Source organism: Trachurus trachurus (assembly GCF_905171665.1).
Source record: "Trachurus trachurus genome assembly, chromosome: 9".
Lineage (NCBI taxonomy): Eukaryota > Metazoa > Chordata > Actinopteri > Carangiformes > Carangidae > Trachurus > Trachurus trachurus.
This window is the reverse complement of record NC_139895.1, coordinates 1,398,725-1,424,009: the sequence shown is the minus strand read 5'-3', so window position 1 is coordinate 1,424,009 and position 25,285 is coordinate 1,398,725. Positions and strand designations below refer to the sequence as shown.

At 42.7% G+C, this 25,285-nt stretch overlaps 1 protein-coding gene across 1 annotated transcript; it reads right to left on the bottom strand.

Annotated features, from left to right (window-relative positions):
- Positions 1 to 25,285, bottom strand: LOC310991867 (protein NLRC3-like; the record flags this gene model as incomplete). The annotated part of the gene is made up of 6 exons (XM_083979798.1): positions 1 to 22; positions 1,079 to 1,246; positions 11,156 to 11,329; positions 22,576 to 23,366; positions 23,487 to 24,134; positions 25,265 to 25,285. The coding sequence occupies 6 exons, from the start codon at positions 25,283 to 25,285 to the stop codon at positions 1 to 3; spliced, it is 1,824 nt and encodes a 607-aa protein (XP_083835924.1).

The window sequence follows — 25,285 nt, the reverse complement described above, 5'->3', positions numbered from 1 at the left end:
CTAGTGTACAGACCTCCTCAGCCTGAGAAGGCAGACATGATTATCTTCTTAAACAAAAACTGTTTTTGATTTGTCATCATGACTGCTCCAGTGTTTGTTTTATTTTGTTGCATATACAGTCACCTGTTCTGCAGCTCTTTGTATGTTAGACTGCTTGCCAAGTTTCAGTTACAGTTAGGGACCCTCCCTTTTAATTGAATACTATAGTTGGCAAAATCTATTTTTGGAGGCCTTTTGGAGGTCTTACAAGCTGTGTAAGATGTATGTTTGAAGTCCAAGCATGCATGCAAAAATGGCCTGTGTGAAGAGTTTGTCAAATAAAAAAATATCCTGTGAAATAAGTTGTGACCTGTTGACCTGCACCTCAAAGAATCGGAATCGAGAATCGTTTAGAACCGGAATCGATATAGAGAATCGGAATCGGAATCGCTAAAATCTAAACGATGCCCAACCCTACGGCTGAGAGCTTCCTGTTTCTGCTCCGAGCTGCTGCTCCAGCTGCTCCTGCTCCTGCAGAGCAGCTGCTGCATCCACATGCAAAACTCCGTTTGCAAAAGCCGAGTTATGATGAAAACTTCCAGAGCTGTCATGAGTTTTTGATTGTCATCTATTTCACTTCTGCTCGTCGTAGAACTGTGTTGCCATGACAACAAATGTATGAAGCTGAACTATGTTGCCTTGACAACAAAACATGTCAAATAAAGTTCAGAGACTTCTTCAAAGAGCTGCAGCAGACACACACCTGCTTATTATGGGATGTTGGCTCTGAATGTTTTACTACAAACATCGCAGAGCCTCAGGAAAGAGCAGGAGCCATCAGCTATTGATTAGGGCTGAAACGATTCATCGAGTTACTCGATTACAAAAAATAGCTTGAGGCAAAAACTCTGCCTCGAAGCTTCGTTATATTCCTATGACTCGCAGGGATATTGAAGAGAAGAGAAGAAGAAAACACCACCACACACCATGACGACCCTCAGTGTGGATCAGTATAACATCAGCCTCATGTCTGCAGCTCAGTGTCAACACAACTTTCACATCACATTCATCTGAGCACAGAAATAAAACAGAGTCTGACCCCAGAGCCTCCAGTCTACAGTCTGGACTCTCCAGAAAACCACTCAGATCCTTCAGGTCTGAATCCTCGTTGTTGCTCAGGTCCAGGTGTCTCAGGTGGGAGGGGTTGGACTTCAGAGCTGAGACCAGAGAAGAACAGCTGATCTCTGACAAACTGCAGCTCTTCAATCTGAATAAAGAATAAAAGAAGATACGATGATCGATAACTGATCAGATGAGTCTTGATCAATGATGAGTAGAGGGATCTTCATCATGTGGCCTTCTACACATCATCCACATGTCAGCACAGATCCATCAGCTGCTGCTGACCTCAGCTCAGTCTGTCTGATTCAGGACTACACACACACACACACACACACACACACACACACACACACACACACACACACACACACACACACACACACACACACACACACACACACACACACACACATGATCTAAGATCTACAACAGTAACAGTCAGTGAACTGACCTCAGAGTCTCCAGTCTACAGTCTGGACTCTCCAGAAAACCACTCAGATCCTTCAGGTCTGAATCCTGCAGCTTGTTGTTGCTCAGGTCCAGGTATCTCAGGTGGGAGGGGTTGGACTTCAGAGCTGAGACCAGAGAAGAACAGCTGATCTCTGACAAACTGCAGCTGTTCAATCTGAATAAAGAATAAAAGGTCAATTGATTGATAACTGATCAGATGTGTCCTGATCAATGATCAAAGCACAGATTCATCAGCTGCTGCTGACCTCAGATCAGTCTGTCAATATACAATTGACAGACTGACGGCTGGCCCGGACAGGGTGTGCCCCAGGTTGCTAAGAGTCTGCGCTGAGGAGTTTGGGGACTTCCTACACTCGCCTACAGCATGTTTTTAACCTGAGCGAGCGCCTGGGTAAAGTCCCCTCTCTCTGGAAAACATCTTGCATCATCCCTGTCCCCAAGAAAAGGCTCCTCTATGCTGTTGTCTGATGGGGGAGCAACACCAGCAAGAGGAACATAAACATACTGAATAGGATTATCAAAAAGGTAAGAGAACATTGTCCAGATTCAGGTCAATACTGGACAAAAACAACCACCCTCTGCACTCTGCCTTCACACAGAAGAGGAGCACATTCATTGAGAGACTACTGTCCCAGAGCTGATCCACGGACAGGCTGTGGAAGTATTTTTTCCTCCATGCAAGTTTGCATAACTCTTTGGGGGGGGCAGACAATAAACGTGTGAGGCTGAACTCTGTTGCCATGACAACAAATTGCGATGCTCAACTCTGTTAACTAACAACAAACATGTGAGGTTGAACTCACACACCTGCTGGGATGTTGGCTTTGAATGTTTCACTAAAAAACATCACAGAGCCTCAGGAAAGAGCAGAAGCCACCAGCTATTGATTATAGATCAGTGATTGCCATATTACATGTATTCTGTAGTTGACTGGACTAAAAGCAGAGAAGAAGAAAACAGCTGTCACCATGACGACCCTCAGTGTGGATCAGTATAACATCAGCCTCATGTCTGCAGCTAAGTGTCAACACAACTTTCACATCACATTCATCTGAGCACAGAAATAAAACAGAGTCTGACCCCAGAGCCTCCAGTCTACAGTCTGGACTCTCCAGAAAACCACTCAGATCCTTCAGGTCTGAATCCTGCAGGTTGTTGTTGTAGCTCAGGTCCAGGTGTCTGAGGTGGGAGGGGTTGGACTTAAGAGCTGAGACCAGAGAAGAACAGCTGATCTCTGACAAATTGCAGCTCTTCAATCTGAATAAAGAATAAAAGCAGAAGGTCAAATGATTGATAACTAATCAGATGTGTCCTGATCAATGATCACAACACAGATTCACCAGCTGCTGCTGACCTCAGCTCAGTCTGTCAATATACAATCAATATCTGATCAATACCTGCTGGACTAAACACTAACTACAACTCTCTGATTCAGGACAAACACACACACCTGAAGTGATCAGATTATTGATTATTGATGACTATGGAGTGAGGAGTCAGTAGCTGCGTTTCCATTACAGATTTTTGCAAAATAAAAGCGATATTTCTGAAACTTCGAAAAAGTGCTATTGCTATTTGCGGGTGTTTCCATTGAAAGGTGTTTTGCGAATGAGCCGTAATGCGTCTTGCGTTTCTATGGTGACGGCACAGAGATCTCAGCTGCCAACAGCTGTTGCTGGTATTGTTTTTAACAAAGACGAAAACAGCGCTTGATTGCTGAAAGTCAAAGCCTGTGTGGCGCTGGCAGCGGCCACAAATAAGGGCACACTCACACTAGGGCCAGTTGGTATGGGGTGAAATTACTGCCCAAAGTCCACAAACCCGCAAAGCATGTTTTACTCACGCCCAACGATTCACAAACAAACTCAGTGTGTTTTGCAAATACAAAACATAATTCACAAACTAATGCATTTTGTTTCACAAATAAGAAATGCACCTATCGAATAAATACACCATGCTTCAGAAACAAAAAACATATTTCTAAAAGTAAAAGAAAAAAAATCCTTCAAGTATAAAAACACAATTCTACAACTACAACTACAATTCTACAACTACAAACACAATTATACAACTACAACTACAATTCTAAAACTACAAACACAATTCTACAACTACAACTACAATTCTGCAACTACAACTACAATTCTGCAACTACAACTACAATTCTGCAACTATGGAACTGTCACGTGACTTTTGGCAGTAATATTCCACCCTGCGCGCTGATCAACACACTTGCACTCACAGCCAGACCTGTAATTCGCACTCCACAACAACAGGTGGTGCTGCTGAGTCGATAGGCCTATGTCACGGCACAGCTGATAGCCGGAAGTGCAGTGTACCTGCTCAACCCAAACAGATGACAGATCTCCCAAAAGTGGGGTCCAGACGATGTGGTGCAACTTGAAAACGAACAATAAATAGTTATAATAATTGTTATGAATTAATATAGGTAGAGTGTGGCGTTTTGTTCATGCAGTTTGTAAACACCGGCAACTTTATGTTGTAACAGACATGAGAGCCGTTGTGGTGGGCTGGGCTCCTGCTAGCACTAGCACTAGCCTCAGCCTCCTCACACTAGTCCTCACAGTTGAACAAGGCGTGAAACTGACTGCTAATTAATCCGATTCCGAAAGCAGCTGGGTGTAGCACTGGGTTTTAGCCTCTTCCGCCCACCGGGTAGGCCTACTACTACACCGGCGTCCGGCGAGAGGAGGCTGCCTTAGTTTATTCCGTAACCAGGGTGACTATCGGAGGTGGGTGTACACTGCTCGGCGATTTTGGAACGTTAAAAATCCCTGGTAGTCACCCTGGTTGTATCCACCACTTTCCGGAGAATGACGCTGGGTATCGCCATGACACTCCATTCCACTGTTACTGTATTGTTGATAGCATAGACTGGTTGATAGACATTGGCCGTGATGACTTTATTTATAATCATCACGTAATTTTAATGAGAACAATACGGACGAGTTTTTAGCTTTATGTCACATTTTCACGTCACTATATCACCGTTGCAACTACTCTGATGTTAATGAAGTCTATAAAACGAATTGTTTAACAAACATTTTAGATTAGCTGGGCTAACCGTTGTTAGCTGTTAACCGTTAGCAGTGTCAATAAACAATAACTCAATAAACGGCCCATGAAAAAAATATTTTCCAGCGGATATCCTAGTTACAACATGAGCTAACTGGAGTAGTTTCATGTCGTGTCCAACAACGGGAGGGTTTTAACAGCTGACGTCCTGCTGTTAGCTTAGCTACTGCTGTTAGCTGTCAGCAGCAGCAAAGCTAACAACTACGATAACCATGACTAATCACAAAAACGTGCACACAGAAATAGTAATGTTTGTTCAATAATTCGTTTTATAGACTTAACAAACATCAGATTTAGTCACAACGGTTTTGGCAGCCCGGAGCCCCCACATTTGGTACCTACACCGGTGGCTAACGCTACCAGTTAGCCGCTCGCTAGAATGCTACTAAAACCGACTTCCGTCGTTGTGTGACGCAATGGATCATGGGGAAATAAAGTGGTGGATATATAATAAACTAAGGCAGCCTCCTCTCGCTGGACGCCGGCGTTGTTGTGGTGTACCGGGCTCCAAAGTGGGTGGAAGAGGCTAAAACCATGGCTAAAACCCAGTGCTACACCCAGCTGCTTTCCCTGGAGCAGCTGGGGGAGAATCGTACTTCCGGCTATCAGCTGTGCTGTGACATAGGCCTTATAATAATAATAATAATGAATTTTATTTGTAATGCACTTTATATTGAGCAAACAATCTCAAAGTGCTACATAAGAAAAAAAAGTAGAGTAAAAGTTAAAATTTGGAGAGAGAACGTCTCTCCAAAGGAAACAACTAATGAAAGGCTTTTTTAAAAAGGTAGGTTTTTAGGCCTTTTTTAAAAGTGTCCAGGGTCAGTGGTGCTCTCAGGTGGTCAGGGAGAGCATTCCAAATACAGGGAGCGGCGTGACAGAAAGCTCTGTCTCCCATGGTTCGGAGTTTGGTCCTTGGGATCTGCAGGAGGTTTGCCTGACCGGAGCGGAGGTGTCGTGAAGTGGGCTGAGGGGTGATTAGCTCCTTCAGGTAAATAGGAGCATTACCATGGAGGCACTGGTGGGTCAGTAGGGAAACCTTGTATTCAATCCTGAATGAGACAGGGAGCCAGTGGAGGGATTTGAGAATTGGTGTGATGTGGTCAAATTTTCGTGTCCTTGTAAGGATCCGGGCAGCACAGTTTTGAATGTATTGGAGTTTTTGGATGTTTTTGTTGGAGATCCCGGCAAGAAGAGCATTACAGTAGTCCAGCCTGGTGGAGACAAAGGCGTGGACGAGTTTTTCTGCATCTGGGAGAGAGAGTGATGGACGGAGTTTTGCAATGTTTTTTAGGTGGTAAAAAGAGTTTTTGTAGAGCTGTTTGATGTGAAGTTCAAAGGTCAGGTGGGGGTCCATTATTACACCAAGGTTGGTGACTGATGGAGAAAGGTGGATGTCGTGGCCGGCGAAGGTGATACTGGTAATGGTTAGGGCTGGGTATTGTAGAGAATCTCACGATTCGATTCGATTTCGATTCATTAGGTCACGATTCGATTCGATATCGATTCGATTCGATATTGATTGAAATGCTTCGATATCGATTCAGTATCAAGCAGAAATACACAAATAAGAGTACCAGATTTTTTTTTTTTAAATAATTATTTGTTTAGTTTCATGCCTTATGAACAGCCATAGTATAACTCATAGCATAACAAAATATGACACTGCTTTAACACTGAACTACAGTGCAGCTAAATTTAAATTAGGCTATGTGTTACTTTCCTCTTGGAAAATAACTCATAACATTTTGAGTAATAAAACAATACAAAACAATATTATTAATAATAGCCTACTGCACAACTGAAAATATTGTAGCGACCCCGCAGTAATGTTCTTGTTATGATGTTTAAGTTCTGTGATTTCTGACTGACTGTCAATGTGTATGGTACGGGCAGGTGGGATGAGAAACTGAGGGGCTGGGGTGAGTGTGAGGAAGACAGAGTCCTGTCTGTGTGTAGGTGAGTGAGTGAGGAGGAGCAGAGGAAGAAGTGAGAGCAGCTGTCAGATAAGTTTGTGTTATGTTGTTGACTTGTCGTCGGGTCTGACGCTACAATATCAATAACAACGTGTGCTTAACACAAGGGGGCCGTTGTCGGTCTGACTTTAGCTTTTTCGCGGCACGGAGAATTGCGCATCTGGTGGCTCAACCTGGTCAGTGGGTGCTTGAGCACCGGAGCACCCACGGAATCGGCGCCTATAAATACAAAATGAATCCCCACATCTGCTTTCAGGTTTGAAGGCGCTGGCTTAACGCTGCTGCTGCTACTCACTCCCATATTGTTATGGTTTGGTCTAGTGCGGCCCCCGTCCGTACAGCGCGAATCACACGAGGGTGTTGCTCGCAGCGCCCCCACTGGCCAGGGGCTTGAATCGATTCAGAAGATTGCTGAATCGATATTGAATTGCAGAGAAAAGAATTGCAATGCATTGCTGAATCGATATTTTTACCCAGCCCTAGTAATGGTGGATGACCGGGTCTGATGTGGGGTGCCAATGAGAATGGCTTCAGTTTTTGAACTGTTAAGCTGCAGAAAATTCTCCTTCATCCACGCCTTTGTCTCCCCCAGGCAGGTGGTGAGTGTGGAAGATGGCAGGGTGTCAGAGGATGCTGGGTTGATTTTGAAATAAAGTTGGGTGTCATCAGCATAGCAATGGAAAGATATTCCATGCCGGCTGATGACACGGCCAAGGGGAAGCATGTAGACAGTGAAAAGGGTGGGTCCGAGGACTGACCCTTGGGGGACACCACAGGAGACGGGGAGTGTGTCTGACTTGGCTTCTCCCAGGGAGACGTATTCAGTTCTGTTAGTGAGATAGGAGGTAAACCAGTTGAGAGTTGAGTCAGATAGTCCGATGGTGGAGTGTAGGCGATGGAGGAGAATGTGGTGGTCAACCGTATCAAAAGCTGCAGTGAGATCAAGGAGAATGAGCAGGGATGGTGAGCCAGCATCAGCTGACATCAGTAGGTCGTTAGTGACCCTGGCCAGAGCAGTTTCCGTGCTGTGGCCAGGGCGGAAACCAGACTGAAATATCGACTCAGCAGCACCACCTGTTGTTGTGGAGTGCGAATTACAGGTCTGGCTGCGAGTGCAAGTGTGTTGATCAGCGCGCAGGGTGGAATATTACTGCCAAAAGTCACGTGACAGTTCCGTAGTTGCAGAATTGTAGTTGTAGTTGTAGAATTGTGTTTGTAGTTGTAGAATTGTAGTTGTAGTTGTAGAATTGTGTTTGTAGTTGTAGAATTGTAGTTGTAGTTGTAGAATTGTGTTTGTAGTTGTAGAATTGTAGTTGTAGTTGTAGAATTGTGTTTGTAGTTGTAGAATTGTAGTTGTAGTTGTAGAATTGTGTTTTTATACTTGAAGGATTTTTTTTCTTTTACCTGAAGAAATATGTTTTTTGTTTCTGAAGCATGGTGTATTTATTTGATAGGTGCATTTCTTATTTGTGAAACAAAATGCATTAGTTTGTGAATTATGTTTTGTATTTGCAAAACACACTGAGTTTGTTTGTGAATCGTTGGACGTGAGTAAAACATGCTTTGCGGGTTTGTGGACTTTTGGCAGTAATTTCACCCCATACAGTTGTTCCATACCGTGCTGAAGCACGAATGCCCCCCCTCCTCTGTCCCTCGCTGGCCCGCACTCACACCACCTCGAACCCAAGCTGCTCAAGCACGGTCGTCTCCGACACATACGTTGATATAGAGGGATTATTTGTTCACCAACACGGCGGATGTGCGCTTTAACCTGACTGCAGAAAGAACGGAGCCTTTGAAACACCAGCGGTGATGAGGTGCTGCTGACAACAATATAGGTGGTTGTGTCCACACACCCGTACTGGTTTATATGACTAAAGGGGACATGTTCCACACACCCATACTGGTTTATATGACTAAAGGGGACATGTTCCACACACCCGTACTGGTTTATATGACTAAAGGGGACATGTTCCACACATCTGTACTGGTTTATGTGACTAAAGGGGACATGTTCCACACACCCGTACTGGTTTATGTGACTAAAGGGGACATGTCGGCGCAGGAGGGAGTGGAGCGTGGAGCCAGTCTCCTTCAACCATGCACGGAAAAGGGAATGACAGGAAAGGTTTTTCTAATTTATTGAGAAACAATGCCCAGGTCAGCAATGCATGACAAAAAACATGTGGTTCATTTGTCCCCTCAAGTCACATAAACCAACACAGCGTGGACACACACAACTCCGGTGACGTGTAGAAAAGCGAAACAAGTGTTTCCATTACACTTTTGCGATACACGTTTGTATCGATACGTCTCAAAAACCACCTCATGAGAGCGTAAAAACCTTTCAGCGATATTTGAGAGTTTTTTTTGAAATGTAGGTGTTTCCATTACCAGTTTTTCATTTCGATATTTAGGTTTTGCGCATTTCAAGGGGTAATGGAAACGCACCTAGTGTCAGTGTGAGAGAAGAACAAGTGGAAACATGAGACAACAACTATTTCAAACGTCCTTCATTCATGACATCAAAGTCAATGATTCAAGTTCTGAGTGAAGATCAATCAGGTTCAGTTGTGGATCAAAGATCTAAGATCTACAACAGTAACAGTCAGTGAACTGACCCCAGAGTCTCCAGTCTACAGTCTGGACTCTCCAGAAAACCACGCAGATCCTTCACTGCTGAATCCTGCAGCTTGTTTCCACTCAGGTCCAGGTATCTCAGGTGGGAGGGGTTGGACTTCAGAGCTGAGGCCAGAGAAGAACAGCTGATCTCTGACAAACTGCAGTTCACCAATCTGAATAAAGAATAAAAGAAGAAGGTCAGATGATTGATAACTGATAAGATGTGTCCTGATCAATGATCACAACACAGATTCATCAGCTGCTGCTGACCTCAGATCAGTCTGTCAATATACAATCAATATCTGATCAATACCTGTTGGACTAAACACTGACTACAACTCTCTGATCCAGGACCACACACACCTGAAGTAATCAGATTATTGATTATTGATGACTATGCAGTATGCAGTGAAATGATCTGAAAGTGAAGAGTCATTGTCAGTGTGAGAGAACAAGTGGAAACATGAGACAACAACTATTTCAAACGTCCTTCATTCATGACATCGAAGTCAATGATTCAAGTTCTGAGTAGATCAATCAGGTTCAGTTGTGGATCAAAGATCTAAGATCTACAACAGTAACAGTCAGTGAACTGACCCCAGAGTCTCCAGTCTACAGTCTGGACTCTCCAGAAAACCACTCAGATCCTTCAGGTCTGAATCCTGCAGCTCGTTGTTACTCAGGTACAGGTATCTCAGGTGGGAGGGGTTGGACTTCAGAGCTGAGACCAGAGAAGAACAGCTGATCTCTGACAAACTGCAGCGCTTCAATCTGAATAAAGAATAAAAGATCAAATGATTGATAACTGATCAGATGCATCCTGATCTATGATCACAGCACAGACTCTTCAGCTGCTGCTGACCTCAGATCAGTCTGTCAATATGTGACAAAGGTTGAAGGTCCAGTCCTGATCCAGGATGGCACACACACAAACACAGACACACACACCTGAAGTGATCAGATTTTTGATTATTGATGAAAACTTTTTTCTCTCCCGCAACAGCAGTGCATTAATGTTGTTTGCGACGCGGTACTATGTTTATTGAACTATATGGACATGGGATCTTGGCCTAAATATCACAAACAAATTATAATAACCGAATGTATGACGGCCAAAAAACTCTTCGCTACTAACTGGGAAAGTTTGCAACCATCTCCCTATTTCCAGGTGGTCAGCATTCTTCCAGAGACAAATTCTTTGGAGGGAGCTGCCTTTAATCTTCTGGAAAGGTATAATGAGGAACAGCTCTTATGGAGAGAAATAATTAATACGATATGCAGGCTACCCTCTTTCCAGAGAATTTCGAAAGATCCTTAAGCCTAGGGTTGAGTTTGAGTTCAAACAGACTGTACACGCCTGGTCCTCAACTGCCTACAAACTCCTCCCCCTGGACTTCTGAGATTTATACGATGTCTGTACACCACCGCCCTGTCTTCTTTTTATTTATTTATTTGTCTTCCTCACCAATTCATGTGTTTATTATGCAAAACATCATTTATTTTTTTGTTTGTTTTTTTGCTTGATAGCACATAGTGAGATAGACAGGAAAGGGGGAGGCAGAGAGAGGGGGAATGACATGCAGGAAAGGTCTGCCCAACACGGGATTCGAACTGGGGAAGCCTGCGTTGAGGACTGTAGCCTCTACATGGGGCGGCCGCTTTAACCACTGCACCACGCACCGCCCCCATTTATTGTTTTTGTTTGCGTTTGTTTCATGCTTGTTTAGCTTTTGATGTTTTTCATTGTGTTATGTTTTTGTTTAGTTTTCCTTTTCTCTCACTTTTTTAATTTATAAAAATTGAAAAATGTATTGGTAATTATTAACTGAACTTCACACATTTGAACTGAACACAGACAAAAGTTCAACAGATCCAGTCAGTGAACTCACCTCAGAGTCTCCAGTCTACAGTTTGGACTCTCCAGTCCAGCACACAGAACCTCCACTGATGAGTCACTCAAGTCGTTGTGACTCAGGTCCAGGTGTCTCAGGTGGGAGGGTTTGGACTTCAGAGCTGAGGCCACGACTTCACAGTGACTCTCTGAGAGGTAACAACTAACAAGTCTGTGAAGAGTGAGAATATAAAACGTGTCAGAATGAAATGAGATGAAAGCTGCAGTAAAAACACAGTTGATGCATCTGATGACAGGACGTGATGATGTGATGAACATCTGAGCTTCAGCTCATCTTCTCTGACTGAGTTTGACAGGAAAAACAAAGTCTAACAAGTGATGCTGTCATGACTTATTTTGACCCACACAAACTAACTGAACTGGTGGTTGATGCAAGTCCAGTGGGTCTTGGGGCTGTATTGGCAGAGACGTGATCCACATGAACCAGCCAGAGTGATATGTTATGCAAGCAGAGCTTTATCCCCCATTGAACAAAAATATTCACAAACAGAACGTGAGGCTCTCGCCATTGTTTGGGGCTGTGAACATAACACAAGACGGAGTCTTTTTCCAAAACTTTACAGTTCATTTTGCACTAGTTGAGAATTGAACCCTCAACTTCTGGAACCAAAGACCATTGTCTATCGCACTGAGCTAATTGGCAAGTTGCACCTCAACAGTGGCTTCACAAATTGAGTAAGCCATTCACTGTCGTGCAGGCAGATTTGAAACCACTGTAAAAAGAAAAATCAGTTTTTGAGGTAAAATTCTGATATGTATTTGTCAAACATCTACTATGAGTCTAAGATGTTAGGAGCCTTCGCACATGGTCCAGTCCAAGATATTTGGATTTTTAAATTTAGAGGCTTGCTGTGATGCCACCATTAGGACAATTGTCTTGTGTTTCGTGTTGAGGACAACTGACATTTTGATCTGTCATCATCATCATCATCACCCTTGCTGGGTCTCGAACCCACAACCCTGACACCAAGAACCAGCTCCTAACTCACTGAGCTAATTGGCTGTTAGTGAGACCTGCTGTGTAGCTTCATTTATCCACTCAGGGAGTCAATGCCCGGGCAGCTGTTGTCAAGGCAGATTTCGAAAATGGTCAAAATGTCAGAAATTCTGTTATCTAAACAAAAATCTGATAATACATAAATTGCATCTTGACAGCATGGGAATGTTGGTGATTTGTTTTTAACTCTAAGTGTTTTGCTTCATAAGAGAAAATCTGATGTTTAAAAATGCCACTCTTAGATTGACTGCAGTTGTTCCCATGAGAGCAGATATTACGGCTAAACTGAGACTGTGGGCTGAACACGGGAGAAATTGTTGACGTGCACACTTTGCTTTATTCTTGCTCTCAAAGCACCTTTATTTTCATATCACGGCAACACAGAAGCTCCAACTGCTTACAAACGTCCGCGCAAGGTTAATAAGGGAAGCACAATGTGATGTGATAGCGCAGCGGTCAACAGAAAATTTCACCCCCGTGGCTCACCCCACGCCATGTTCAAACGCCAACTGATGAGACCAGGGGCCTCATTTATCATCGTGGATACACCTTTTTTTACGCCATTTTCCCCTCGTTTTGTGCTTACGCACTTTTCTCCGCCAAATTTGGGATCTATCAAGCCAAAACCTGACGGGGAAAAGTGCGGACATTTACACCCATTTTGACCCTGGCGTACGCCTTTTTTGAGGAACAGGAGGAATTGGCGACACCGTTGCTGAGTCAGAGAACTGCAATGTGAGAGGGAGAGAGGAGCGGAGTACATTTAGAAGAGCACAGTAGGATTTTTTAAAGTAATTGTGGTAGTGGTGGACCGGTGCTGGCAATCCAACCCGCTCTATAATAACACTAGGCTTTATGTTAATTGATAAACAGAGCGCATTGTGGATTTTGCTTTTTTGATTAGGCTATATGTGACGTCCGACAAGGATCAAACCAACCAAGTTTAAAAACACATCGGCAGCAGCGCACACTGATCTGCAGCTACTGAGACTGTTATTATTCTGTCACCTGAGTTAACGAGGTGCACGTGTGTTTGGAGCTGACGAGAGGAGAGAAAGAGTGAGACAACGCGGCCCTGAGGAGGAACTGTGAAGGACTCAGCTGTAATGGAAAATGACCTAAACCGAGTCCAGTAGAGCTGTAACTGTGTAGTGGGAAGGCGTGCAAAGTAATAGTAACTATCGGCCTGCTTCCTACATTGTTTTAACATCTAGGTAAAAAAAAAAAAGAAAGAAAAGATTTTCTGGGATAAACGGGCAGATTACATAAGATTCTTCTTCTTTCTGCTCCCTTTTGTTGAGATTTGGGAGGTTTTTGTTTTTATTGTAGCTTATTAAAATGCAAGATCATTTTTCTGACTGAGTTATTGCCCGTGTATCTGCTTTCGGAGAAGCGGAGAAGTTCCGCTTCTTTCCCCCGTCCTCCGCCGGTTGTCTCCGTTGTCACTTTGTTGTCACAAAAGTTGCTGCGCCACAGAGAGCACATGGCTAATTAAATATGCACGTGCTGACCATATAGAGTTGTATATAGGCGTTCCGGGGGCGGAGTAAGAGGTGTGTTCACGTGTGCACCATTCTTGAGTCCTGTGTGATTTATTGCGGAGAGTTGTTCGTACGCACAGTTTGATTGATCTGAAAAAGGTGTAAATATTTAGGGTGTACGCCATTTTCGTCTTTTCGCCGTACGCAAATATTTAGTAGCAGTTTTACACCCTCTTTGATAAATGAGGCCCCTGGTGAGTGCAATCACAAGTAACCACGGATCACACGCCCACAGTGACACACCCCTACCCACGCACCAATGCAGTGTTCACATCCACAAACCAAACACACACAGACTTACATACGGCTCCTACAGCAGAATTTAAAATGTTCTCAAAAATTCAGTTTTTAAGATAAAATTCTGATATTTGCCAAATTTCATCAACCACGACTCTAAAATATTGGGTAACCTTTAATTTCCAGGCCGTTAATTACGTCATAATGTCAAGAAATTACCAAGAAATGATAATTAATTGCATAGTAATGTCAAGAAATAGCCTATAATAACGGTCAATTTCATAGTAATGTTGAGAAATATAGCCAGGAAATAACTTTTCATTGTGTAGAAATAGCCCAGTAATAATGGTCAATTGTGTAGTAATGTTTAGAAATATAGCCCAGAAATTGCATGGTAATGTCAAGAAATATAGCAAAGAAATGGCAGTCTAGTAAAATAGACAAGTTGTAGTAGTAGAATTGCTGTGAATTACTGCTAAGTATTGGGTAATTACAGAGTAAATAGCCTGTCGTTTCCATGATATAGTCAAGTACTTTCAGTGTGATTAACCTGATGTAATTGTAATTTCCAGTTTTACCTTATGGTTAGCTGCAATATCTGTTTCCCAAAAGCAAATGGTAGATCTGGCAACTGCTGGAAATGTCACCGTAGTTAACCCATAATTACCTTTCTGCTGCCTGCAAAGTGTAGTGGACTTTGTTCCTTAGAAACATATGTGAAGTTTCAGCATAACTAACATGGTTATGAGAACTTCCACTGTAATAGTCTTGCCCAGTGGAAATGTCACCGTAGTTAACCCATAATTACCTTTCCACTGCCTGCAAAGTGTAGTGGACTTTGTTCCTTAGAAACGTATAGGTAGTTTCAGCATAACTAACATGGTTATGAGAACTTACACTGTAATAGTCTTGCCCATAACCCATTTGGATGAAAGATGGTAGATGTGGCAACTGCTGGAAATGTCACCGTAGTTAACCCATAATTACCGTTCTGCTGCCTGCAAAGTGTAGTGAGCTTTGTTCCTTAGAAACGTATGGGTAGTTTCAACATAACTAACACAGTAATAAGATCTTACACTGTAATAGTCTTTCCCAGTAACCCATTTCAAATGTGTAAATATTTTCCAACAAAGATAAGCTACGTACCATGAAATGTCACACATGAACTCTTTTTAGGAACATAGAAGCCATTTCCAAATGATGGAGGAGATAATTACCTTCACATTTTATATCAAGTGTACAATATTCCTGCTATAACCTATCCACCTTTTTCTGAACTTCATAGAAGAAAGGCAAAGTAGATTAAAGTACATGAATGGGATGTTGTCCTGTTAAATCTCAAAACTCATATTCACATGTTCCCATGAAGAAAATACAATGAAACTGTTTTCAGTTGTTTTTAATAATTTCCCTGCTTATGTTAGCGTATTGGAACATTCCCAGTAGAGTTATTCCCTTTCCGATACCAGTATTGGAAATGCCTCCGATACCACCAAAAATGTTGGCATCGGTATCAGCAGTAGGCTACTGAGTCCAGGTGTAGCCGGGACGGTCTGCAGGCCCCGACTACTGTGTTGTGTTCTGTGCACAATAACACGGGACGCAGGGCTGGGTTCACACTCAGGTTTATTCCTGTATGATGGCGACATAAAACAAAAAGGATGTGAATTAAATGGTCATCTTCTCCATAAAAGTCCTCTCTCAGTCAGGAACAGTGCAGACTGACAAATGCAGCACTATTTCTCCCAAAAAACTATCACATCTCTTCACATGGTAAAACACACAAGTAAACATCTCTAACATAACAATGGAGGCTGAGCAACCACACACATACCTGTATGATGGCGACATAAAACAAAATGGATGTGAATGAAATGGTCATCTTCTCCATAAAAGTCCTACCACACAAAAAATAATTTAATTTAACATGTAGGCTAGTACATGGAGGACGCATTGGCACATGCACACCACACACACACACACACACACACACACACTAACACGCGCACACACACACGCACACACACACACACACACACACACACACACACACACACTAACACGCGCACACACACACGCACACACACACTCACGCACACACACAGGAAAAAATCGCGGCAAAATAACTGTCTCTCTCTTGCTCAAAACAGCTCTTAAAACACACTACACGACAGAAAACACCATTCCAAACAGTTTTAGATTAACATTTGTTCATTAAATTGGCAATAAAACTCAACAAATAACTTTTCGGTCCCGGAGCCTCAACAACATACCTCTCTCAGTCAGGAACAGCGCAGACTGACGAGAGAGACGGGAGCGACGTGCGTCATATCCGCAGACTTTCAAAATAAAAGATCGGTTTTGTAAAGATAAAAGAAATACAAAAATAAAACCACAAAAATCGAATTATATTAACAATAATCTATATTTAACGTAAAAAAGAACCTAAAACACATCATCTGATGGATTTTGGTGAAATTAATAACAATAAAATGTGTTGTTTCCTTTTTCTATCTGTTACACAGGCACCGATCCGATACCACGTGTGTTTATCTGTGGGTTATAAATACAACATGCAGCTAGAATAGAATAATAATATATATATTGTGGATTTATTTTTGTATTTCTTTCATTTTTACAAAACCGATCTTTTATTTTGAAAGTCTGCGGATATGACGCACGTCGCTCCCTTCTCTCTCGTCAGTCTGCGCTGTTCCTGACTGAGAGAGGTATGTAGTTGAGGCTCCGGGACCGAAAAGTTATATTTGTTGAGTTTTATTGCCAATTTAATGAACAAATGTTAATCTAAAACTGTTTGGAATGGTGTTTTCTGTCGTGTAGTGTGTTTTAAGAGCTGTTTTGAGCAAGAGAGAGACAGTTATTTTTGCCGCGATTTTTTCCTGTGTGTGTGCGCGTGTGTGTGTGTGTGTGTGTGTGTGTGTGTGTGTGTGTGGTGTGCATGTGCCAATGCGTCCTCCATGTACTAGCCTACATGTTAAATTAAATTATTTTTTGTGTGGTAGGACTTTTATGGAGAAGATGACCATTTCATTCACATCCATTTTGTTTTATGTCGCCATCATACAGGTATGTGTGTGGTTGCTCAGCCTCCATTGTTATGTTAGAGATGTTTACTTGTGTGTTTTACCATGTGAAGAGATGTGATAGTTTTTTGGGAGAAATAGTGCTGCATTTGTCAGTCTGTGCTGTTCCTGACTGAGAGAGGACTTTTATGGAGAAGATGACCATTTAATTCACATCCTTTTTGTTTTATGTCGCCATCATACAGGAATAAACCTGAGTGTGAACCCAGCCCTGCGTCCCGTGTTATTGTGCACAGAACACAACGCAGTAGTCGGGGCCTGCAGACCGTCCCGGCTACACCTGGACTCAGTAGCCTACTGCTGATACCGATGCCAACATTTTCGGTGGTATCGGAGGCATTTCCAATACTGGTATCGGAAAGGGAATAACTCTACTGGGAATGTTCCAATACGCTAACATAAGCAGGGAAATTATTAAAAACAACTGAAAACAGTTTCATTGTATTTTCTTCATGGGAACATGTGAATATGAGTTTTGAGATTTAACAGGACAACATCCCATTCATGTACTTTAATCTACTTTGCCTTTCTTCTATGAAGTTCAGAAAAAGGTGGATAGGTTATAGCAGGAATATTGTACACTTGATATAAAATGTGAAGGTAATTATCTCCTCCATCATTTGGAAATGGCTTCTATGTTCCTAAAAAGAGTTCATGTGTGACATTTCATGGTACGTAGCTTATCTTTGTTGGAAAATATTTACACATTTGAAATGGGTTACTGGGAAAGACTATTACAGTGTAAGATCTTATTACTGTGTTAGTTATGTTGAAACTACCCATACGTTTCTAAGGAACAAAGCTCACTACACTTTGCAGGCAGCAGAACGGTAATTATGGGTTAACTACGGTGACATTTCCAGCAGTTGCCACATCTACCATCTTTCATCCAAATGGGTTATGGGCAAGACTATTACAGTGTAAGTTCTCATAACCATGTTAGTTATGCTGAAACTACCTATACGTTTCTAAGGAACAAAGTCCACTACACTTTACAGGCAGTGGAAAGGTAATTATGGGTTAACTACGGTGACATTTCCACTGGGCAAGACTATTACAGTGGAAGTTCTCATAACCATGTTAGTTATGCTGAAACTACACATATGTTTCTAAGGAACAAAGTCCACTACACTTTGCAGGCAGCAGAAAGGTAATTATGGGTTAACTACGGTGACATTTCCAGCAGTTGCCACATCTACCATTTGCTTTTGGGAAACAGATATTGCAGCTAACCTTAAGGTAAAACTGTGGAAATTACAATTACATCAGGTTAATCACACTGAAAGTACTTGACTATATCATGGAAACGACAGGCTATTTACTCTGTAATTACCCAATACTTAGCAGTAATTCACAGCAATTCTACTACTACAACTTGTCTATTTTACTAGACTGCCATTTCTTTGCTATATTTCTTGACATTACCATACAATTTCTGGGCTATATTTCTAAACATTACTACACAATTGACCATTATTACTGGGCTATTTCTACACAATGAAAAGTTATTTCCTGGCTATATATCTCAACATTACTATGAAATTGACCGTTATTTCTAGGCTATTTCTTGACATTACTATGCAATTAATTATTATTTCTTGGTAATTTCTTGACATTATGACGTAATTAACGGCCTGGAAATTAAAGGGTTACCAAATATTGTCAATTTTTTTCAGGAAGATTGAAAATGTATTTAGCAAGAATTTGATAGTATATGTTTACAGTACTGTTTACAGTCAAACATATTCATGCACTGTAGGCTTAATTTCAGAGAAACAAGTTTTGTGGAGGACAGTCTGAAGATGCTCTGTAGCAAGTTTGGTGACAATTGAGCAAAAATTGTGGGAGGAGATACATTCTAAAAGTTTTACAGTTATTGAAAAAAACTGAGTGATGAACTTCATAATTTGTAATGAGTTCAAGTGGACCACAATTCAGCAGTATTGGGGCTACAGTTTGGTGAAAGTTTCAAAACTGTACCATGTACCATTGGTTTGGTAGGAATTTTTAAAGTTTTTAAATTTAAACGCTTATTGTGCCCCCCCTAATAGGGGGGGGGCACATGTCCTTGGAATTGAGTAAATCTGGCATGGGGTTGGACATGTCTGTAAAGTTTGGTGAGTTTTCACCCTTGGGAAGGATGACTTCCTCGGAAGAAGAAAGAAAGAAAGAATTCCTAGGAATACAATAGTGTCCTGGCAGCTTAGCTGCCCGGACCCTAATTAGGGCCACGGGCAATCGCACCGGGCACTGGTCCCAACAGCTATGAAATAATAATAGAACTCGAAGAGTTGCAGGCCAAATTATATATCAAAACGTGTGTCCTGATCGGGATCAGTGTGCTATTACTTTTCTCAACAGTGTACGAATTTTTCGCGACGTAAGTCGCGAAAAACTACGCAAATTTTTGCATGTAAGTCAATGGGACGGGCGAAAAAAAAAGAGCGAAAAAGACCAATCATTGGAGTTTAACAAACGTCTACTCTGCCGTGCAAAGGCAAAAGACCGTAACTCAATTTTTGGCGAAAATGAGTTATTGTCATTTTTGGGACAATAAGCATCAGTTTTATCATGTGAACAAATATTATGGGTCAATTTTGTTGTTTTTTGGAAAAAATAAGATGTTGTCTTTGCCGTAACTTCTAAAAGTCAAGGGAAAACCAAGGCAGAAGCCCGTAACATCAGTTAAGGTACTCTGCCTTTGTTTTGCGGCACTAATGGAACGTTCCGATCATGGTTCCGATGAGTTACGGCGGAGTTACGGTAGTCTGCCTTTGTTTTTCAAAGCACCAAAATGAAGTTATTTACCGCGCTTGTAGTTACGGTATGCCTGTGTATTATGGAATTGAAGGACGTCTCACACACCTTCAGTATGGATGCCGGGGCCGGTAGCCTTGTTAGCTAGCTAGCTAGCTAGGCTATTTGACAAACAAAACACAACTGCTCCTATATGATCCGCAAATTATAAGTGAATAAGCAACAGCTGGCTTGCCAGCTGCAAGAGATCGTAAATCAAAGTCTGAATACTGAATAGTTTTCTCGTGCCACACAGGCTAGTTAGCCTCCTGCCTGCCTAATGCTGACAGCCCACTGACAGAAAACAAACAACGCGACTCGCGAGTGGGTTGGGGACGTGCACACACACCTACACTCACGCACACACACACACACACACACACACAACTCAGCAGCGAGCTGGAATTTAGATTGCAGCCTACCTTGTCTTAAAACCTGGTCAAAATCCATGGCATACAAATATCCACTGAGAAGACATGATTGTTGACAATCCATTTTTTAAATCCACCACGAGTTTTCAGCATTAGCCCAAAACAATCTGTTGTTTACAGATACTTGCTTCATACTTTCCATGTCATCTGTCTCTGAACTCTGTCTTATTACAACAATTAGTGTGGCTTAGTAACGAAGATGTTGCCCTCTAGCTTTTGGAAGTAATAACAACTCCTATCTGATGTCTTGAAATGTCAAGAAAAATAAAAACAGTCATGTCGATGTCATAGGCTGTGTTGGCCAGAAAAAAAAATATCAGTGGGTGTGGCCATTGTTTGGCATGGAAAACATTATTTATTTTTATTAGGCCTATATAATTATTGTAATTATGAATTATAAACTGGTATAAAATCTATGAATCTACAAGTTGCACCTGCATTTAATGTCACAAAAATAATGAACATGGGGTACAAATTGTTTCATATGAGTTTGGATTAACTCATTCATCCATCCATTCATTCATTCATTCATCATCTGTGGCTATTTATTTCCCATTTTATTCAGGAAAATGTATTAGTATTTTATTCATCAATTCTAGAAAACTTAAACAGTGTCATCAAACATACTGACAAAACAAAAGTATATTCTGTTATTAAAATAGAAGTTAAGGTCTTTTGCCTTTGCATGATCCACTATTGTTCTTTGGATAATGCAAAGGCAGAATACAGTAACTTCCGAATAAGGGTCAAAGGTCAAGTTTAAGATTAATTTTTTTTGGTGGATAAATAACTTCATTTATTAATAGTAAAATGCCAAATTTTCAGTGTTCTACCTACAACTAATTTGGCAGGACACCAAAATAACTTTAAAGTCATTTTTCTCAGTTTTACACTCTGGTGAGTTAAGGTCTTTTGCCTTTGTAGGGCAGTACTGCTCAGGCATACTTTCACCTAGAGACTTCATTTAAACTTTAAACAGTAGACACAAGTCTTGTGTATTGTCATATTACTCCATGTTTTGATAGGTCAAATAGTTTTTGATCAATCCCTGATCAATGACCATGATCATTTTTGGAGAAATTATGAGATTATAATGGGTGTGTATTGGACGGAATGTTCGTGTCAGAGTGCGTGACATCATCGGTTAGAGTGGGAGAGATGCCAGAAAAACTCCAGATTTTTTCTCTTTCCAAACTCGGCCCGGCCACAATTTACACTCTACACACAAAATTTTTTCAGAATTTGTAAGACAAACTTGTCCTGTCACTCATCATCTGCTCAAAATATCAGAGAGACTTACAGAATTTAAACTCTGAGCCTCTAAGTGCGGCCACGTCTGTCTCTGCTCCTCATTGACTCCAATATAAATATTTTCTGAGAGAAGCAGAACGGCCTGATGTTTTAAAACTGCCAGCGTCGCCAAAATATTTACTGTAGAAACACCAAATCGTACCAAAAGTTTCAGTAAGTCCTTAGAGCAACGTTGATCTGTGTTTTGTTCTGATAGGAGTTACCGTTTTGTCATGCTAAGCCTAATTGTGAGACCGGTGCAGAGGCAGAAAATGGCTCTTTTTCTCCACGTTTCTGTCTGTCTCAGCCTGCGGGGGCCCCTATCGCCGTGGTAACCTCTTTGATCCTCAGGCCAGAGCTCGTTAACTTCATAAACAATCCACCTGGCGCTCGTTTAAATGTTTATAAACAGAGACACAGCTAAATCAGACTGACACAGGATGCAGCTACTAACTAACTATGTGTCAAGTCAGTCACACACACACACACACACACAGACTCTAGAGCCAGCTTCATGTGATTACAGTCACACACACACACACACACACACACACACACACACACACACACACACACACACACACACACACACACACACACACACACACAGTTAACCTAATGTGATTACAGCTCCTCCACATCAGTGCTTATAGAAAGATGATCATGTGTCTGTCTGATCAGCTCTGTCTTGACCTTAAGATCGTGGGTTTGATTCCCATGTTGACAGAGATGGCACAACCGGCAGTAGCTCCCGTGGCCCATTCAAAATTTCCCGAGAGGAAATTTTCTAGTGAGTGTTGTTGTTGATAAAATATCAACAATCACAACGAGCTGAAGATCCACATGTTGGAGCTCAAAGCTTTTCTCCTTAAAAAATAAAACAACTCACTTGGAAATGTTTCAAAGTCAAACTAAGAATAATGAAAATCAGTGAAAACCGTGTTTATCTAATCTTGATTAAACCACTGATCATTAATTATATTGATAATGTCTGGACTCACAGAGCCTTCCTGCAGTTCCTCACAGCTGGGATCAGTCTCAGTCGTCCCTCTGCTGATGTCTTGTACTTCTCCAGGTCCAACTCGTCCAGAACCTGGTCTGACATCTGCAGCGTGTAGGCCAGAGCTGAACACTGGATCTCAGAGAGTTCCTCTGATCTGTTCTCTGACATGAGGAACTGTTGGATCTGCTGATGAACTGACTGGTCCTTCATCTCTGTCAGACAGTGGAAGATGTTGATGCTTCTGTCAGGAGAGATGTAAACACTGTTTATCTCCTTCAGGTTGTTGATGGTTCTCTGGATGGTTCCTGGACTGTTGTCTGTCTGACCCAGCAGACCTCCTAACAGCCTCTGGTTGGACTCCAGAGAGAGGCCATGAAGGAAGCGAACAAACAGGTCCAGGTGACCGTTTCTACTGAAGAGGGATTTCTGCATGACTCTCTGCAGGAAGTCGTCCAGGGTCAAAGCACGATGTTGTTCTCCCAGGAAGTTCTCCAGGACCTGTGTGTTGCTGTTGGTGAAACAGTGGAGCATGTAGACTGCAGCCAGAAACTCCTGAACACTCAGATGAACAAAGCAGTAGACTGTTTTCTGGAAGATCACACTCTCTCTTTTGAAGATCTCAGTACAGAGTCCTGAGTTCACCAAGGCCTCTGTGACATCCAGACCACACTGCTCCAGGTCTTCTTGGTAGAACATGATGTTTCCTTCCTCCAGCTGTTCAAACGCCAGCCTCCCCAGCTTCAGAAGAACTTCCCTGTCGGCCTTCGTCAGCTCCTGTGGACTCGTCTCATGTCCTTCACCGTACTTGTTCTTCTTCCTCTTTGTCTGGACCAGCAGGAAGTGTGAGAACAGGTCAGTCGTGGTCTTGGGCAGCTCTCCTCTCTGGTCTGTGGTCAACATGTGCTCCAGAACTGTAGCACTGATCCAGCAGAAGACTGGGACTTGACACATGATGTGGAGGGTCTTGGACGTCTGGATGTGTGAGATGATTCTTCTGGACAGCTTTTTCTTACTGGACCTCCTCCTGAAGTACTCCTCCATCTGGGCGTCAGTGAAGCCTCGGACCTCTGTTACCCTGTCAACACATGTAGGAGGGATCTGATTGGCTGCTGCAGGTCTGGAGGTGATCCAGACCAGAGCCGAGGGAAGCAGATTCCCCTGGATGAGGTTTGTCAGCAGCACGTTGACTGATGACGTCTGTGTGACATCAGACACAACCTCCCTGTTGTTGAAGTCCAGTGACAGTCGGCTTTCATCCAGGCCGTCAAAGATGAAGAGAAGTTTACAGACAGCCAGCTGCTCTGCTGTGACCTTCTGTAATGTTGGATGGAAAACATGGAGCAGCCTGAGAAGACTCAACCGCTGATCTCTGATCAGGTTCAGCTCCCTGAACGAAAGCAGAACCAGCAGACTGACATCTTGGTTCTCCAAGCCCTCGGCCCAGTCCAGAGTGAACTTCTGCACCGAGAAGGTTTTTCCAACACCAGCGACGCCGTTGGTCAGAACCACTCTGATGGGTTTCTGTTGGACAGGTGAGACCGTAGAGACGTCCTCTCTCTGTTGGACAGGTGAGACCGTAGAGACGTCCTCTCTCTGTTGGACAGGTGAGACCGTAGAGACGTCCTGTCTCTGTTGGACAGGTGAGGCCATAGAGACGTCCTCTCTCCGTTGGACAGGTGAGACCGTAGAGACGTCCTCTCTCTGTTGGACAGGTGAGACTGTAGAGACGTCCTCTCTCTGTTGGACAGGTGAGACCGTAGAGACGTCCTCTCTCTGTTGGACAGGTGAGACCGTAGAGACGTCCTCTCTCTGTCGGACAGGTGAGACTGTAGAGACTTTGTCTCTCTGTTGGACAGGTGAGACCGTAGAGACGTCCTCTCTCTGTTGGACAGGTGAGACCGTAGAGACGTCCTCTCTCTGTTGGACAGGTGAGACCGTAGAGACGTCCTCTCTCTGTCGGACAGGTGAGACTGTAGAGACTTTGTCTCTCTGTTGGACAGGTGAGACCGTAGAGACGTCCTCTCTCTGTTGGACAGGTGAGACCGTAGAGACGTCCTCTCTGTCGGACAGGTGAGACTGTAGAGACTTTGTCTCTCTGTTGGACAGGTGAGACTGTAGAGACGTCCTCTCTCCGTTGGACAGGTGAGACCGTAGAGACGTCCTCTCTCTGTTGGACAGGTGAGACCGTAGAGACGTCCTCTCTCTGTTGGACAGGTAAGTCTTTAAAGATGTCGTTGCACTTGATTGTAGTCTCATGGAGGGTCTTCTTCTTGGACGTTGTCTCCAGCTGTCTCACCTCATGTTGGGTATTAACCTCTTCACTCTGTCCCTCTGTGATGTAGAGCTCAGTGTAGATCCTGTTGAGGAGGGTTCCACTTCCTGTTCCACTTCCTGTTCCCTCAGTTCCTTCAGTCACTCGTTCACATCTGCTCCTCAGACTGATCTTATGTTGATCTAAAACCTCCTGCAGACCACCATCTGCTGAGAGAGAAGAGACAGAGTCAGACTGAAGACAGAGAGTCTGACAATCTGATCAGATTATTTTCATCAGCTACAGAAAAACTACAGACAACAAAGAGAAGGTTTGAATCATCATCTTAAATGGCAGTGCTGTGTAATGGTGTAATGTTTGGTGTAATAAATAACTTGACAGGATGACCAGGTTTTCGTGCCACAGCTAGTCCAACTTTACTCAGCTCACAAACCAT